A 17,230-nucleotide genomic window follows, 5' to 3' on the forward strand; every position below is an offset into this window, starting at 1 on the left:
GTTTTCAAATTCCTCTCTCTCAAGTCTATTTGAGGGTAAAAAGTCCACCATACATTGAGATGCCATCATTTATCCTTGAAGAATCCATCGCTGGATGGACGCTTCTAGCTGCAAAGACCTTCACATTTTTATTAAAATCCACTTTTGGTATCTGGTGGAAATTTGTTCCTCTAAAATGTCAACTTCAGAGAAAACATATATGGAAAAAACATCCAAAATATGACGCAAAAACTATCCATCCTCCCTTTTAATTTGGCACATTGACACTATTTTAAAAGTGGAAACCTTCCCCACTCCATCATATAGTTAAATTAATGGGAGAAAATTCATTTTTTTCCCACAGTGTGACTAAGAATGTAGTTCATTTTTATGATGTTAGATAAATATTCTTCCTATTCAACAACATTTTTGTGAAAATTGTTTAATTTTTGCTGTATTTCAATGTATAAATGTGTCAGGTTTTTAAATGCCTCCAGTTTATAAATTCCTCTACAAAAAAATCATAGAAATATACAAAATCGTCCAGAAACCTCCAGAAAATGAAAGGATTGTTTTGAAAAAGTGTATTTACACCCAAAGCCTGATGTTTTCAAGTAGTTTTGGGGCCTAAATTTAACCAAACAGAGGGCAAAACTGAAACTTATGTCAAAAAATAATGATCTGTGGGAAAGTTGGACCAATGCAACCACCATCCATCCTTTGACTCTTTGAGGCTCTTTAAAACTTTCTTATCATACTAGAGAAAAGTTTTTTTTTTCTTCATATTGTGATTGAGAGTGAAGTTTAGCTGAACAGGAAGGTAATTTTTGGAAGACAGGGCTGCATGATTCCAAAATAAATGAAGATTACTCTGAAGTAGAGTCAACATTTTGGTGAAAATGCTTTGTTTTTGCTCCATTTTAGCAGAAATATTTTGAATTTATGAAGTCTGTGCAATCAGAGTAAAGACGCCTCTTTATTAGCCAAGTTAATGCTTGTTTGCAAGGAGAACCATGATTGAATATGAATGCACATCAAGCCCTGTCTCATCATTTCACAGCTCTAAACAGGTAGATTTAAACACACATCCCTACTGTTAAACTCTGATTAGAATGAACTTGACTCATTGTATGAAAAAAATTAGGAAGTCACGACTCTTCACATGGTGTCAGATATGAATGAAGTACAAAAACAGAATGGCAACTTATGTCCATCCATCCATCCATCATCTATACACCGCTTAATCCTCACTAGGGTCGCGGGGGGGGGGGGGCTGGAGCCTATCCCAGCTGACTCAGGTGAAGGCAGGGGACACCCTAGACAGGTCGCCAGTCTGTCACAGGGCTACATACAGAGACAAACAATCACTCTCACATTCACACCTACGGGCAATTTAGAGTAATCAGTTAACCTCAGCATATTTTTGGACTGTGGGAGGAAGCCGGAGTACCCGGAGAAAACCCACACATGCACAGGGAGAACATGCAAACTCCATGCAGAAAGATCCAGGGAAAGCCGGGACGCGAACCAGGGATCTTCTCGCTGCAAGGCGAAAGTGCTAACCACTACGCCACTGTGCAGCCCCGCAACTTATGTCGATTTCTAAAAAAAAAAAAAAAAAGAAACTAGTATGAAATATTGAGATCAAGATGGAGGTGGTGTTGTTGGGATTAAGAGGAAGGTAAATTTAGGTGTCATCAGTGTAGACGTTTAGACAACATTCAATGGAATGAAGCACAAAAACAGAAAAGCAATTTATAAGATCAATTTCGAAAAAATAAATAAGAAATTAATATGAAATATTACGACCAAGATTGAGGAGGTGTTGTTGGGATTAAGAGGAAGGTAAATTTGGGTGTCATTAGCGTGGAAGTTTAGCAACTCGTCTCCAAATTAATTATATTGGCTACACAATCTCGTCAGCTGATTCTGAATGTGAACATGAATGCACATGAAGCCCAGTCTTATCATTTCACAGATTTAAACCAGAAGCAGGTAGATTTAAACACACTCCTCCTGTTCAACTCAGATTACAATGAACTTTGGCTCGTTGTATAACAGACACTCAGGAAGTAACGACTCTTCACATGGTGTCAGATAGCAGCTGGTGATTAAATCATAAATGCTAAATAAAATATCAGACTGTGTCTAAGCATCACAACAACCATTTTATTTCTCCTCCCTTTGCTAATCTCTCCTCATCATTCATGCGCACATCTGCCTATTTTTGTCATTTGAAATTATTTTGCAGCACGAACCATCGGGTGCACAAAGAGCACTGGGGACAGATGATGGTAAAATAACAAAATGACCAAATTCTCGTGCAATGTGGGCGAGAAAACACAAGCCTTTTTTTCCTTCCCTCAATCAGCTTATAGGACAACAGCTGCTGACGAATGCTCGAATCCCTCTTAGCCTCCCTTTAGTCCGCTTTACGAGCTCCACAAGCTGCTCAGGGCCTCCGCGGAGCCTCGACTAGACCCAACTGGGGAGCACAGATTCCCATTACGGCACCCCACCGTCACCAGTGAAGAAAGCTGGATGCCAACCAGCTCACTGAGCAGCCACACCATGCAAATCCTTCATTTGGTTTATCTGCCGTCTTCAGAAAACTTGACTTTTAGTATTTGTTTCTTTTTTTCTGTGTTTTATTTGCATCCTTCTGGATTCAGCACAAGTCCTTTGGTTTGACATCTCCACAAAAATGTAAAACCAGCTCCCAGACAAGGTTGTTAGAGCGGCACACAAATCTACAGAACAACAATCCAGGATGCAGCGGATTAGATTGAAATGTGAGCGATGCCTTCTGCTGTCATTTTCCTCCGCGCTTTCATTTTTTAGGACCGGCTGTCCAGCATTGCTTTGTTTAAATTAACCTCCACCGTGAAAATCATTTGAAGCTGAAACTGCAGCTGCACAAGTAATGAGTTGATCATTAAAAGGTTCAAGATTCAAGATTTTTTATTTGCCATTTGTACACAAATAGACAATCTAAATGCTATAAGGAATTAGTCATGTACCAACAACTGTCCAGGGCATACGCTGCAGTCCCAAAGTTTGGAAGCGAGATCAAATTTGTACAAAAACAAATCAAAAAGATTGAAATTGACAAAAAGGAGGCAAAAACAAAAAGAGACAGAAAATGACAAATAATGAGTTAAAAAACAACAAAAGAGATTGAAAATGACAAAAAATTAGACAAAAAACAAAACAAAGAGACTTCAAATGAAAAGTTCTTGAAGGATTGCATGTCCAGCATTGCTTTGTTTAAATTAACCTCCAGTGTGAAAATCATTTGAAGCTCAAACTGCAGCTGTACAATCTGCCAGGAATGAGTTGGTCATTAAAAGATTCAAGATTTTTTTATTTGGCATTTGTGCGCAAACAGACAATCCAGGCTCAATGGAATTCTTGTGCAGCACTGTCTTGGAGTCAAGTAAAAATAGGAAGTATAAAAATTTCCTAAACAAAACAATCTATAAGAGCAATAAATGATAAAACACAAAAATATGATAAATGAATTTAAACACTACAAGGAATTAGATGAACTAACTGTTGAGGATGTACACTACAGGCCAAAAGTTTAGAAGCGAGATTAATTTGTACAAAAAAGAACATAGCTTCATTACTGTACTTTGCAAAAACCTTATTATAATATAAAAAGTCACTCATAGATCTTGTTTCTTTAGTATCCTGTTTCTTTCTGTGGTAGTTTTAGAGACACAGTTGAGATTTATTGGAATTTTTGTTGGCAAACTCTCAAAAGCCAAAGAGGTAAAGTGAATAATGCAAACTGTGATTTGCTTTTTTGTTTTTTCATTTTTGCACTGAAGTTGTGACTCTTGTCAATCTTCTCAACTCCAAAACTAAGCCCTTCTTTTCTTTTGTTAACATTAATTCAGCAGTTGTCTGGTAACTTCAGTGTACACCTAGAGTAAACTGAGGAAAACAGTACATATCAATGAAGTCTGATCATGCAGTAAATAAATTCAAGAATCCATAGAGTTCATGCTGGTTTTTAAGAAAGATGTTGTGAACACAAGCTTGAAGCTGCTTCTGAATGTTTGGCTTGTAGTGTATGTAGGGGATACTGATGGTTGCTGGAAGTGTTCCTCTGTACCCCTATGTAGATATTTCATTAAAAATCAGCTGTTTCAGCTAGAATAGTCATTTACCACATTAACAATGTCTACACTGGATTTATCATTCATTTAATGCTATCTTCATAAAAAAAAAAAAAATAAGGACATTTCTAAGTGACCCCAACTTCTGAACGGTAATGTGCAAAATTCAGTTTTAAATGCAGGAAAACTTTCACAGTGTTGGTGAAATGCATTTAAAATGATACATGAGTATTTACATCTGGCAACGCATTAAAACACATTGAGGAGTGTGTTCATCATCCCATAGATGGTGGAACAAGCTGATGCTATCGGTCAGGAATGAGATGGTTTTAAAGCCCCATAAGGGAAAAGAAGAGGTGAAAAAACATGTAAGTTAAGCGGTTAAAATTTGCTCATTTGTCACATTTTCCTAAAACTCCTCTCTGTAATACAGCGGCTGCTCCTTGTTTAGTGTCTGAAGGAGAGCAGCTCCGTCTGTGGAGCTTTCATTCCAGCCGGATACCACCTGATTTCACTCATTATCCCGGCTCCTGAAATAGTCGGGCTATTAAATTGCTCTTAATCAAGACCACGGTTCATTAAATCAAGGAGACTTTAAAATAGTGGAGAATGCTCCAGGAGTTCTTCTATGGAGCTCCAGGCCGACGGACGAATAAAGGAGCAGCTTTAGTGGGTTTGAACTGGAGGTCGACGTCCACGGATGATGTTTTTATCGGCTGTTATTGATGAATGTGTTCGCTGTGGTCTGAAGTCTTTCCTAACATTTACTGTTGTCAGCTCTGTTTGTCCACTGATTGATCTGATGGATTGATTCTTAATGAATCTGTTGCATGATTAATATTCTGATGTCTCTTTCAGTGTTTATCCACAATTCATTACTTGATTTTGCTTTTAGCGCTGATTGGAATATTTTAAGTCAGGAAACGTGTCCGATTGCACCAATTTGACGTCATTTTAGACTCAGACTCAAATTTATTTATCATTCTAACCACGTGACATGATAAGTGTGAGATTTTCAAAAACTATATGCACCTACCGGCCGCTTTATTAGGTACACCTGTTCTAGCGCATGTAGCGCACAAATATCTAATCAGCCAATCACATGGCTGCAGCTAAATACATTTAGGCATGTAGACTTGTTCAAGACAACTTGCTGAAGTTCAAATTGACCATCAGAATGGGGAACAAAGGGTATTTAAGAGATTTTGATCATGGCATGGTTGTTGGTTGTTGGTCTGAGTATTTCAAACTGCTGATCTACTGGGATTTTCACGCGTAACCGTCTCTAGGGTTTACAGAGCATGGTCCAAAAAAGAGAAAATATCCAGTGAACTGTGTGGACCAAAATGCCTTGTTGATGTGACAGGTCAGAGGACAATGGGCAGACTGGTTGGAGATGATAAAAAGGCAACAGTAACTCAAATAACCACTGGTTACAACCAAGGAATGCAGAATACCATCTCTGAATGCACAACAACCTTGGATGGGCCACAGCAGCAGAAGACCACACCAGGTGCCACTCTGGTCAGCTAAGAACAGGAAACTGAGGCTACAATTCACACAGGCTCACCGAAACTGGACAATAGGAGACTGGAAAAATGATGCCTAGTCTGATGATTCTCCATTTCAGCTGCAACGTTCAGATGGTAGAGTCAAACTTTGGCATAAACAACATAAAGCATGGATCCATCCTGCCTTGTATCAACGGTTCAGGCTGCTGCTGGTGGTGTAATGGTGTGGGGGATATTTTCTTGGCACACTTTGGGCCCCTTAGTAGCAGCTGATCATGGTTTAAACTCCACAGTCTACCTGAGTATTGTTGCTGACCATGTTCATCCCTTTATGACCACAGTGGACCATCTTCTGATGCTACTTCCAGCAGGATCATGCACCATGTCACAAAGATTCAATCATTTCAAACTGGGTTCTTGAACATGACAATGAGTTCTCTGTACTCCACCGGCCTCCTCAGTCACCAGATCTCAATCCAGTAGAACCTTTGTGATGTGGTGGAATGGGAGGATAGCATCATGGATGTGTAGCCAACAGTCCGTCACTATCATGTCAATATGGACCCTAATCTCTGAGTAATGCTTCCAACACCTTGTTGAAAGTATGCCACCAAGGATTAAGGCAGTTCTGAAGGCAAAAGGGGGTCCAACCTGTTACTAATAAAGTAATGCATGTACACTGCGTTTCAAAAAAAAAAAGTCACCATCTGGATTTAACTAAGCAAATACGTAAGAGCCTTCCATTGGATAATTACTGCAGTGATGAATGCGTTTCAGCTGCAACAACTTATTAATGAGAAAAAAAGGCTTCAGTTGCTAGGTAGCATAAGGATTGGACTCTGGAACAATGGAAGAAGGTCATGTGGTCTGATGAGTCCAGATTTACCCTGTTCCAAAGTGACGGGGGCATCAGGGTAAGAAGAGAGGCAAAAATAAAACTAAGGTAGACATAGACATCCATGAGCTACAATGGTTCACCAGATAAAAATAATATTAACAGTGTCGGTGTTGCAGCATCAGTTTATGTTGTTGTATTAGATCAGAAAAGGCTTCCGACACATCTGGAATTGAGAAGAAGCTGAACACACAACAGGATGCACCTACAAATATCAACTCCACTGAAACAGAACACAAAACAACAAACACAAATTAAGAAAATTGGATAAAGCCTGCTGAGTTTTTATCCACTTTTGGAAAAAATCAAGTAGAAACAACAGTTTTTCATGTATCTTCCAGCAAAATGCAGCTGAGCAGTGTTGAAATCAAACGAACGTTTCAGCATCACTGTGTTGCGCAACAGTATTTGTCTTTTGTATGTTAATAAAGAATAATAAAGAAGAGAGATGCAGAGGGAACATTTCAGCTCCGAGTCTGACCACGATTCAAACAAGACAATAGAAGTTATTTCAGCGCTTGTCCTTCAGATGTTACAGCTGCAGCTTTCTCATGAAGACAACAGGAATGTAAATAAAACCAGAGTGTGACAGCAGTGAGACCAAGGTTATGGGTGTTATATGATAAATTCACCACAAGGAAAATGTAAAAAGGAAAGTTTTGGATGGAATCCATAATGTCAAACCTTTCAGTGGGAAGAATAACTTAAACATTAAGGGATAAATAAAAAGAATATGAGGAAGTTTGGAGACATTTTGATGATTTTTTGGTGAACCAGATGGTTCTTGTGTACTGTGGTTTGCCATCCATTGGTTTTGTTGTTTGTAAATGTGTTTTGTTCTTCTTTTTGTTGTTTTCTTTTATGTATATAAAAATAATGTTGAAGAAAATTGATTGAACAGAAATGCTTTGTTCCAAATTTCAGATATTTTTTTAACTTTTAGCACAGACTGTAGCTGGCTTTAAAAAGTACATACTGTTCTCTGCGGGACACTACTTTGTCATAATATTGCACCTTAAACCTTCTATTTTGCAAATTATAGTCATCTTTCTGTCGCTCTTAGCAGCTCAAGCTATTTAAACTTGCACAAGACACCACAACTTAACTGTAGAGAGGATAGCTGGTGTAGTTGGATAGTTTTATTGGTTTTTTGCAAACTCCTTCTGACATACTAGCTGTTGGACTGTATTAAACCTTCTTCTGACACACTACATGGCACAGATGTTGGAAAGCACCCAAATATTCACCCTAACCAGCCTGACAGCCGCCATTGGAGTTGAACATGGATCAATAAGTTGCTTAGTTGAGCCGACTTTTATTATGTTTGCTAAACTAAATCAAAAAAGATCAAAGTTAGTTCATTCAAATATAATTGTTTTTGTCATTTTATGTGTTCTTAGCTTAGATTTAGGTTGAAATGTCTTCTTGTTATCACAAAAATAATAGTAATTTGACTAAATTTAAAGTATAAAGTTGTTGGAACTACTTTGTTGATTTCATCTATTTATTCCAACTTTAATGAAGTCATATGTGCGCAAATAGTGCAAATTGTGTAGCTTTCTGACTTAAAATTTGACAGCAGACATGTTATAGACTAATTTAAGTTGAACGCGCTTCTTTATTTTGTTGTTTCTAGTCTCACATGTACGTTACTTTGGATAAAAGCATCTGTTAAATCAAATTGTAGAATTGTGTTTTTACAGTTTTGGAGTGAAATATTAAAAAAAAAAATCCTGAACTTGTTGAACGAGTGCATTTTTAAGTAGTTTTGACCTAGTAGAGAACATGTTTCCACCACTAGAGATGTGGATCCAGTAGATTTTAAACTCCTGTTCAACCAGTTATCCAGTAACAACTGTCCAGCTGCTTTAGGTTAAATAAATGTTTGGGTCACATCTTTGTCCATTTTGACTCTGATGGACACAATTTTTAATAGTTTTTTACAATTAACAAATGAAATGATGAACATACTTGCAAATGACTGTAAATTTTGGTGTTTAATTTTTACTTCTTTACTTAAGATTTCCTTTCAGTCTTTTTTTTAACAACATAAACCAAAACTAATGAGAATAAATATCAAGCAATCAAATTCCAAACCTCTCTAAACTAAAAAGGAAATCACATTGAATGAAATCGCCATTGCCAAGCTTGTTTACTAGATTTTTAGCCAATGTTGAAACCATAAAATGTCCTTTTTTTTCCTTTTTGTGTTTTGTTAATTCTGTAATTAGAATTCTCATATTTCCATTGATGTTTTGGTGATATGGCCCCAGCTTTAACGCAGATAAAGGTAATTGAGTCATACTTATTTGCACGATAAAATCCTGTAAATTAAACATTGTGCTCCAGCCTATTTTTTTATTTAAACTCAGCTTTTTTTCTTCATTTTCTCAGCAGCTTGTGGAAAACCTCTAAACAAGCGATTTCTCACCCAGCGAACCAATCAGGCGTCTAATGAAATGATGATGTGAACGACTGAGATCTTGAGAGACTTGATCTACTTCTGATCGACACTCGCATCCGTCCAAGATCTTCCCCTGGGGCTCTGAAATATGGTAATGAAATTATGTAATCATGTTGTGCTTAACAGAGCAAATATCCAGTGGCCTCGGAGCGCCGCTTCCATTACGCCTCTTGTACACACAGAACAAGCCTCCTGTAATTAGATTCACTGTAAACATGATTACCTAAGCAGGCGAACCTACGATGACGCGATGGGGTCGGATGTGATGGAGGAAAATCTCAAGGTCTTTCTGAGATGTTGTAAAAGTATCCAGAAAGAAAAAGAGATTGAAAACACCAAAAAACAAGAAAAGGCTGTTACGGACTATATCAACTTCTGTGCAGAGAACATCGTACCGACCAGGAAAGTACGGTGTTTCTCTAACAGCAAACCCTGGGTGTCCCTGGAACTGAAGGCCCTGCTGAAGGAGAAAAGGAGGGTTTTTGGATCTGGGGACAAAGAGGAGCTGAGGAGGGTGCAGAAGGAGATAAAGAAGAAGATCAAGGCGGACAAGGCCAGCTACAGGACCAAGATGGAATCTCACCTGCAGGACAATAACACAAGGGAGGTCTGGAGAGACCTGAGATCCATCTCTGGTTACAGCAGAGGCCATGAGAGGGGAGCTGCAGCAGGAGGCCAGGAGTGGGCCAATGAGCTGAATCTGTTCTTTAACAGATTCGACTCTGCTCCCACTCCTCCCCCCTCTCATCAAAGCACCGACCAGCCAGCTCCTTCTTCACACCTCAGCTCTCTACCACCACCACCACCAACAGCACCCCTCCTCCCATCCCCGTCTTCTACCACCTCCGGACTCCGCATACAGCCCCATCACCCCTCCTCGTCTCACCCCCCACCACCACCATCACCCCTCCTCCTGCCACCCTCCCCCTGCCTCTCCATAACAGCTGATCAGGTGAGAAGTGAGCTTAAAAAGATCAAGACCAGGAAAGCTGCAGGTCCTGATGGAATCAGCTCCAGACTCCTTAGAGACTGTGCAGACCAGCTCTGTCAGGTGCTGCTGCACATCTTTAACCTGAGCCTGAGTCTGGAGAGGGTTCCTCTGTTATGGAAGACTTCCTGCCTGGTTCCTGTCTCTAAGACCAGGAACCCCAGGGAGCCTAACCACTTCAGACCTGTGGCCCTCACTTCTCACCTGATGAAGACCATGGAGAGGATCGTCCTCAAGAACCTCCGTCCCCAGGTGAGCCAGTATCTGGATCCACTGCAGTTCGCCTACCAACCGAACATTGGAGTGGATGATGCAGTGGTCTACCTGCTGCACAGATCACTGACTCACCTGGAGAAACCCAGCAGCACTGTGAGGGTCATGTTCTTTGACTTCTCCAGTGCTTTCAACACCATCCAGCCTTCTCTGCTCAGGGTGAAGCTTGAAGGAGCAGGAGTAGACTGTCACCTGGCTGCTTGGACCATCGACTACCTCACCAACAGACCACAGTACGTGAGGCTTCAGGACTGTGTGTCTGATGTGGTAGTCAGCAGCATGGGGGCCCCACAGGGGACAGTGCTCTCCCCCTTTCTCTTCACCCTGTACACATCGGACTTCCACTACAACTCTGGGAGCTGTCACCTCCAGAAGTTCTCCGATGATACAGCCATTGTTGGGTGCGTATCTGAAGGGGACGAGCGGGAGTACAGGATGGTCATCTCTGACTTTGTGGACTGGTGTGAGCGAAACCATCTGCAGCTCAACGCCAGTAAGACGAAGGAGATGATCGTGGACTTCCGCAGGAGGAGGACACCCCGGACTGCACCGGTGAACATCCAGGGTTTGGACATTGACATGGTGGACACATACAGATACCTGGGTGTTCACCTCAACAACAAACTGGACTGGACACACAATACAGAGGTCCTGTACAAGAAGGGCCAAAGTCGTCTCCACCTGCTGAGGAGACTGAGGTCCTTTGGAGTGTGCAGGACTCTGCTCAGGACATTTTATGACTCTGTGGTAGCGTCTGCTATTTTCTATGCAGTGGTCTGCTGGGGAGCAGGGAGCACTGAAAGGGACAGAAAGAGACTAAACAGACTGGTCAGGAGGGCTGGTTCTGTCCTGGACTGTTCCCTGGACTCCATAGAGGAGGTGGGTGAGAGGAGGATGTTGTCAAAGCTCACATCCATCATGGACAATCCCTCTCACCCACTGCATGACACTGTGGGGTCTTTAAGCAGCTCCTTCAGCAGCAGACTGAGACATCCACCCTGCAAGAAAGAGCGCTATCGCAGGTCCTTCATTCCATCTGCTATAAGACTTTACAACATCAGCATCACTGGCTGATGTTAACATAAACTGGACTATATCATTACCACCCCAAACCATAAAATTTGCACTGACATTCTTGCACTGCACATCTTTGCACTTTTAAACTTTATTTTTATTTTTATTTTTTCTGTTAAAAATTTTGCCACCCTTGTATATATTGTAAATAAAACTGCTGTAACAATGTAAATTTCCCCTGGAGTGGGGAGAAATAAAGAACTTTATCTTATCTTATCTTATCTTAAAATGACAAAAAAAAAGAGATTGAAAATAACAAAAAAATGAGACAAAAAACAGAGATTGCAAATGACAAAAATGAGACAAAAAACAAGAAAAAGATGGAAATTGCAAAAAACTGGAAAAAAACATATTGAAAATGACAAAATGAGACAAAAAACAACAAAAAGTGTGAAAATGGCAAAAAAATGAGACAAAAAACAACAAAAGGAGATTGAAAATGACAAAAAATTTGAAAAAACAACAGAGATTGAAAATGACAAAACAATTAGACAAAAAACAACAAAAACATTGAAAATGACAAAAAACTGAGACAAACAACAACAAAAATAGACAGAAAATGACCAAAAATGAGACACTACTTCAGTAGCCATCTAATATCACTGTTTCTGTTTGCTGAATCAGCAGCGACATCCACACCTCCGAGTTCTTCCGTCTTTGTCCAAACACTCGATCCCATCCTCTCATAATTCACGTATCGGTTTCATGCAGATTAATAACCGAGCCAGGACTCGTTCTGGAGAAGAACTGGAGGAACAGAAGATTGAGTTTCTGCCAAGCCGATCCACACCAGCCAACCATAAGGACGGCCGTTTGGCGTCGACCGCCAGGCCGACCTCGTGCCAAAATATTTGATCCGCCCAATATTGTGCCATTGTGTGCAGATCTGCTGCACTTATGCAAAACATGTTCATGAAAAAAACCTCAAGCTGCAGGGATTAAACGTCTACATGCACAGATGCACCAGGTCGACCAGGAAGGTTATTGAACCAGGAGATGGAAGCTAGACATCGTTATCTGGTTCCTACAGCCAAATAGAAACATCCGTAAGCCGACATATCTTGTTGACTGCAGTTGTGTCGTAAAGGAGGACTTACAAGTGGAGCTGCTTTGGGAGGAAATTTGATCTGAGCTGCACCAGAGTTACATCAAGACGTCTAACCAGCAGGAGGTTGATCTGAAACTGGAAACTCTCCTAATTAATCCCATAAAAATCCAGTCAAATGTCACATCAACACTGTCAGACATGGAAAAATTCAGATTTTACAGGTCAACAATCATGTAATGTTCTCTCATGTACACTGCCGTTCAAAAGTTTGGGGCCACTCAAATAAATGACAAATCCAGTCTAGACATTGTTAATGTGGTAAATGACTATTCTAGCTGGAAACAGCTGATTTTTAATGGAATATCTCCATAGAGGTACAGAGGAACATTTCCAGCAACCATCACTCCTGTGTTCTAATGCTACATTGTGTTAGCTAATGGTGTTGAAAGGCTCATTGATGATTAGAAAAACCCTTGTGCAGTTATTTTAGCACATGGGTTAAAAATGAAGAAGTCTGGGTGACCCCAAATTTTTAAACGGAAGTGTATCTTACACAGAAGAAAGAAAAGTTTAATGCTAATTCTTCTAATTTTCAACCAACAAGCTGTATTAAGTTCAGCAAATTAACTTTTACTCTACAATTAAAGATATTTTCTAAACTAACTAAAACTGCCCAGGCATGTTAAGGAAGTGGAATAGACTTAACTTTTCTTGACCTTAAATTCAGGACTTTGCATTTTCAGCTCCATTTAAGTAAGTTTCCTCAAACTGAATTCAGCTTTAAATTAACTAATGCAGAAATTTGAGATTAAATTACTATTAATATTGAGTTGATACGATCACCAACATTTATTTAGAAGTGATTTCAAGAGATTTCATTAACATAACTATAAGTACAAATTGTTAAGCAGACAAACATTTCTCAAAAATTAAGTTGCTCCAACTAGATTTTCTCCACTAGTTCATGGCTTTTTGCATGTTTTTGTCCATTAGGAAGTTTTGACATATTAATGAATTCAACAATAAAATTGGCAGCAAGTAACTTAAAAAGCAAACAAACAAGCAAAACAAAGATCTAACACATATGTAAATCTTGAAAACAAAACATTTGAGTTAAAAATATGCACAATATTGTTAATGTATCAACACAGCGAACCAAAATGTTTGCAACTTAAAAGGTTTGTCTGAATTAGGAGATTAGATTTTTGTCGTGCAGCAAAGTGTTCACTCTAAAATCTTATGTTTGGGCTAAAAAAACCTGGTTGCATAATTCTTTTTGATTTAGGATTGCTAATGAAATTATGTTTAACCAACAAACTACAGTGGAAAAAAGTAATTCTCTATTTTTCAGTCCTTCATAAACACAGTTTTTCTTTTAGAAAGCAGCAAAAATTCAGAAAATAATTCTATTTCTGGCTGATTTAGATAAATAATAAATAAAAAAATATGCAATTTTACTTTCAAACATTGTAAAAGACATTAATATTGGTAAAAAAATAGATTTTTGATGTGAATGTAATTTATTTTTTACTGTTTAAATTGAAGATAAGTTTTTTCTGTAATTTGCAGCGAATACCTATAAAATAATTATGTTAAATACTGTAAAAAACTATTATAAAAGAACAAATTACAATTGTACAGTTTTGGTGTACATGTAATTTGCATTTTTTGGCCTGTTTTTACAGTTTATTTGAAAAAAAAACTTTCCTGTAATTTTACTAGATATTATCTGTAATTTAACAAAACAAAACTGACAAAATCTGTAAAATAACAGTAAATTGTTCAAAATCTGCATTTAAAAATAACAAAAATAATAGCAAATATCTGTAAAATAATGATTTTTTTTATTGGATATGAATACTATAAAAATAGAAAAATTGTGTCAATTTTATGGTCAAAAATTTTTAAAAAGTTGTTCACTATTTTTCAATCCCACAGTTTTTTTTTAAATGTATAAAACAATGATAGTTTTTGGCTGATTTATATACAGTTTGTATAAATTGTGTACATTTATGTGTAGTTATATACAATTAAAAAGACAAATAAAAAATACAAATTAGTATTTTTAAAAAAAAATTGTGTAATTTTACAGACAACATGTAAAAAGCAAAAGGTAAAATATTTGGCATTTTTAAGTCCTTCGTCAACATAATTGTTCTTCTAAAGAGCAGCAAATATCTATAAAATAATTATGGTTTTCCCTCATTTAAATACTGTTAAAAAAAAGTAAAAATTAATAAAACATTGAAAAAACTAATTTACTAGATATTAACTGTAATTTACCAAAACAAAACTGTGAAAATCTGTAAAATAACAGTAAATTGTTCCAAATCTACATTTTAAAAAAAAAATGAAAACTGTGATGTTCAAAAGCTGTAAAAAAAAAAAAAAAAAAAAAAAAACTTTATTAAAAAAGCACACAGAAAAGGAAAATTAATAATTTAAAAAAATGAAAATCTGGCAATAAGGATGCAAAATAATTAAAATAATACAAATAGTGAAAACTGTACAACCTGGTCAAAAATAATGGCAAATATTTGTAAAATAATGATTTTTTTTTTTTGCTGGACAGAAATGCTGTAAAAATAGAAAAATGGTTTCATTTTATGGTCAAAAATTTAAAAAGTTGTTCATTATTTTTTCAATCCTCCATATACAGTTTTTTTTTTAAGTATTACAAAGGTGATATTTTTGGTTGTTTTATATAAAGTATTTCTAAATTGTGTGTATTTATGTGTAGCTATGATGGATCAACAATCCCCACCCATTCCCCACATTAGCAGCGCTGCTATCATTTCCAGTCTGTTTGTGACGACATTAGTCATCAATTCAGGTAGCTCAGGTTACACACACACACACACACACACACACACACACACACACACACACACACACACACACACACACACACACACACACACAAACACTGTTGTCAACATCCAGATGACTGCATCCATAAGTGTGTCTCGGCCAAACCATAATAACATCCATGAAACCAGCAGATCTTTTCCATTCTCTGGACATTAGCTGCTAAATTAGCGTCCATCTATGAGCTAGTTTCACCTCCAGACATCTCCCACAGTGTGATGACGTCCATGCATGTGATGAGAAACACAGAAAGTGTTCATATGGATGAAACATGGAGGAGTAGAAAGTGACTTTATGTTGTTTTTACTTTTTTTTCCACCCTTAGATGCTCAAGTGGGTCAAAAATGAGCTGGTTTAGTCATTTTCTAGCAATATCTTTGTTCCATTTTCCAGCTATTCCTCAAAAAACATGTAATTGATATCATTCTATTTAAATTTTCAAGCTACCTTTAATACTTTTAAAGAAATCACTGATAACATCATACAAGAGGTGATGCAAACTTGGAGGAAAATAGTGGAAAATAGTCAATAAAATGGATGTTGACGTTCTACTGCTCTTCTGTGTAATATTCTCCTTTTTCAATCATCAAAATGTATGATATAAATTGAAAAACAAACACATTTCAAACATGAAATCATTCTTGTGCAGACAAAAATATAAAACAAACAATAATACTAATGATTATTCTTCACAAAAATGCCCCAAAAATGGCATAAAAACACATTGATTCTCATCCTTTTTGACCCACTTATGGAAGAGTGTAGGATCCAATCACTGGAGCATCTAAGGGTTCATCATCAGTGTCACAGACCTTTCACTGATCCTAAAACGCATCTGAGGGACTCCGGACCAGAACTGCTGACCGCCTAGTCATGCATTTCCACCGCTGCTGCCTGAGCAATATATCATGAAATATTAAATTGTGGTGGAGTACTGACTCAGTAGCAGCTTTTCTTACATAATCAGCTGTCTGGGAGCTGAGGTGTCACTAACCACCTGCCTGATGTGCTGCTACTTTAAAAAAAAAAAAAAGCAAACAAAAAACTCTGACTTCTTGCAGGATTCTCACGTTTTTTGTTTTTTTTTTCACGCCTCGGCTGAGCCTCAGTGATGTAACTGAAGTCTATAGGAGCCGCTTACTGTACTTTTGCTGGGGTGAAAACTGACGTCACGCTGCATGACGTCACGCCAGGCACGTTGGTGAAGCTACAGGGATCGGACCCGGCAGCCTCTCATCTGCTTGTTTACCTGCCGGCCGGGCTGCACGTGCGTGTGAGTGTTTACGGGGCGAGCCTCTAGCAGCTCTGCTTAATGAACGCCCTTGACGTGCAGCGGCTCGTGCAGCTCTTGGTCGGTCGCAGCTCCTTACCTGTAAATGCCCCTGGTACATATTGAGACTCCCGCTGACTCTCCCGGTTGCGGATCTTCAGCTGCACTTCCTCCGCTCTCTCCTGCAGGTCCGGGCTCGGGGCTGGAGGTGCGGGATCAGACGGAGGTTCTGGTTCCGGAGGTCCAGACAGAGGAGCTGTCCTCTCCTCAGGTGCTGAAGCGCGCACTTTGTTCTCATCCAGGACGCGCGCCGTCGGAGCACACTTTTCTGTTCTTTTTTTTGTTGTTGTTGTTTTTTTATTTATTTATCGTGTCACCTCGCAGCTTCCTCCCAGGATTCTCAGTTCGAGGAGGAAACAGAAGCTCCGGATCAGCTGTTCATCCTGAGCCTCCAGCTCCGCTCCGCTCTCCGCCGTGGCTCCGGTGTTCTGACGCTCCTCCGGTTCCTCACCTCTTATAGAGCTCCTCTCCGGTCTGAGCAGCCCTCTGGTGCCTCCTCCGGAGCTGACGTCTCCACCAGGAGGCTCAGCGGCGCGTTTCCTCTCCAGCTCCTAGAAACACACAAACGAGCAGATTATTTATCTCAAGCTTGTTTAAGGAGTAAGATCAATAAATAAATAAATAAATAAAAATCCTGCAAATAAAAGTGTCGTGTTTTTTTTCACTTTTTCACAAT

The 17,230-nt window shown here is 38.7% G+C and overlaps 1 protein-coding gene across 3 annotated transcripts in view; it reads right to left on the minus strand.

The window, feature by feature from the left end:
* Positions 1-17,021, minus strand: part of pex5la (peroxisomal biogenesis factor 5-like a) — a 198,729-nt gene extending 181,708 nt beyond the window's left edge. For all 3 annotated transcript variants that reach the window (XM_055016548.1, XM_055016544.1, XM_055016539.1), the window contains exon 1: positions 16,595-17,021. In XM_055016548.1, the coding sequence (XP_054872523.1) occupies positions 16,595-16,615 (21 nt within the window). In that variant the 5' untranslated portion in view covers positions 16,616-17,021. The remainder of the gene's footprint in view (positions 1-16,594) is intronic.
* Between the last annotated feature and the right edge of the window lie 209 nt (positions 17,022-17,230).

The sequence above is a fragment of the Amphiprion ocellaris genome, chromosome 2, assembly GCF_022539595.1.
Source record: "Amphiprion ocellaris isolate individual 3 ecotype Okinawa chromosome 2, ASM2253959v1, whole genome shotgun sequence".
Classification (NCBI taxonomy): Eukaryota; Metazoa; Chordata; class Actinopteri; family Pomacentridae; genus Amphiprion; species Amphiprion ocellaris.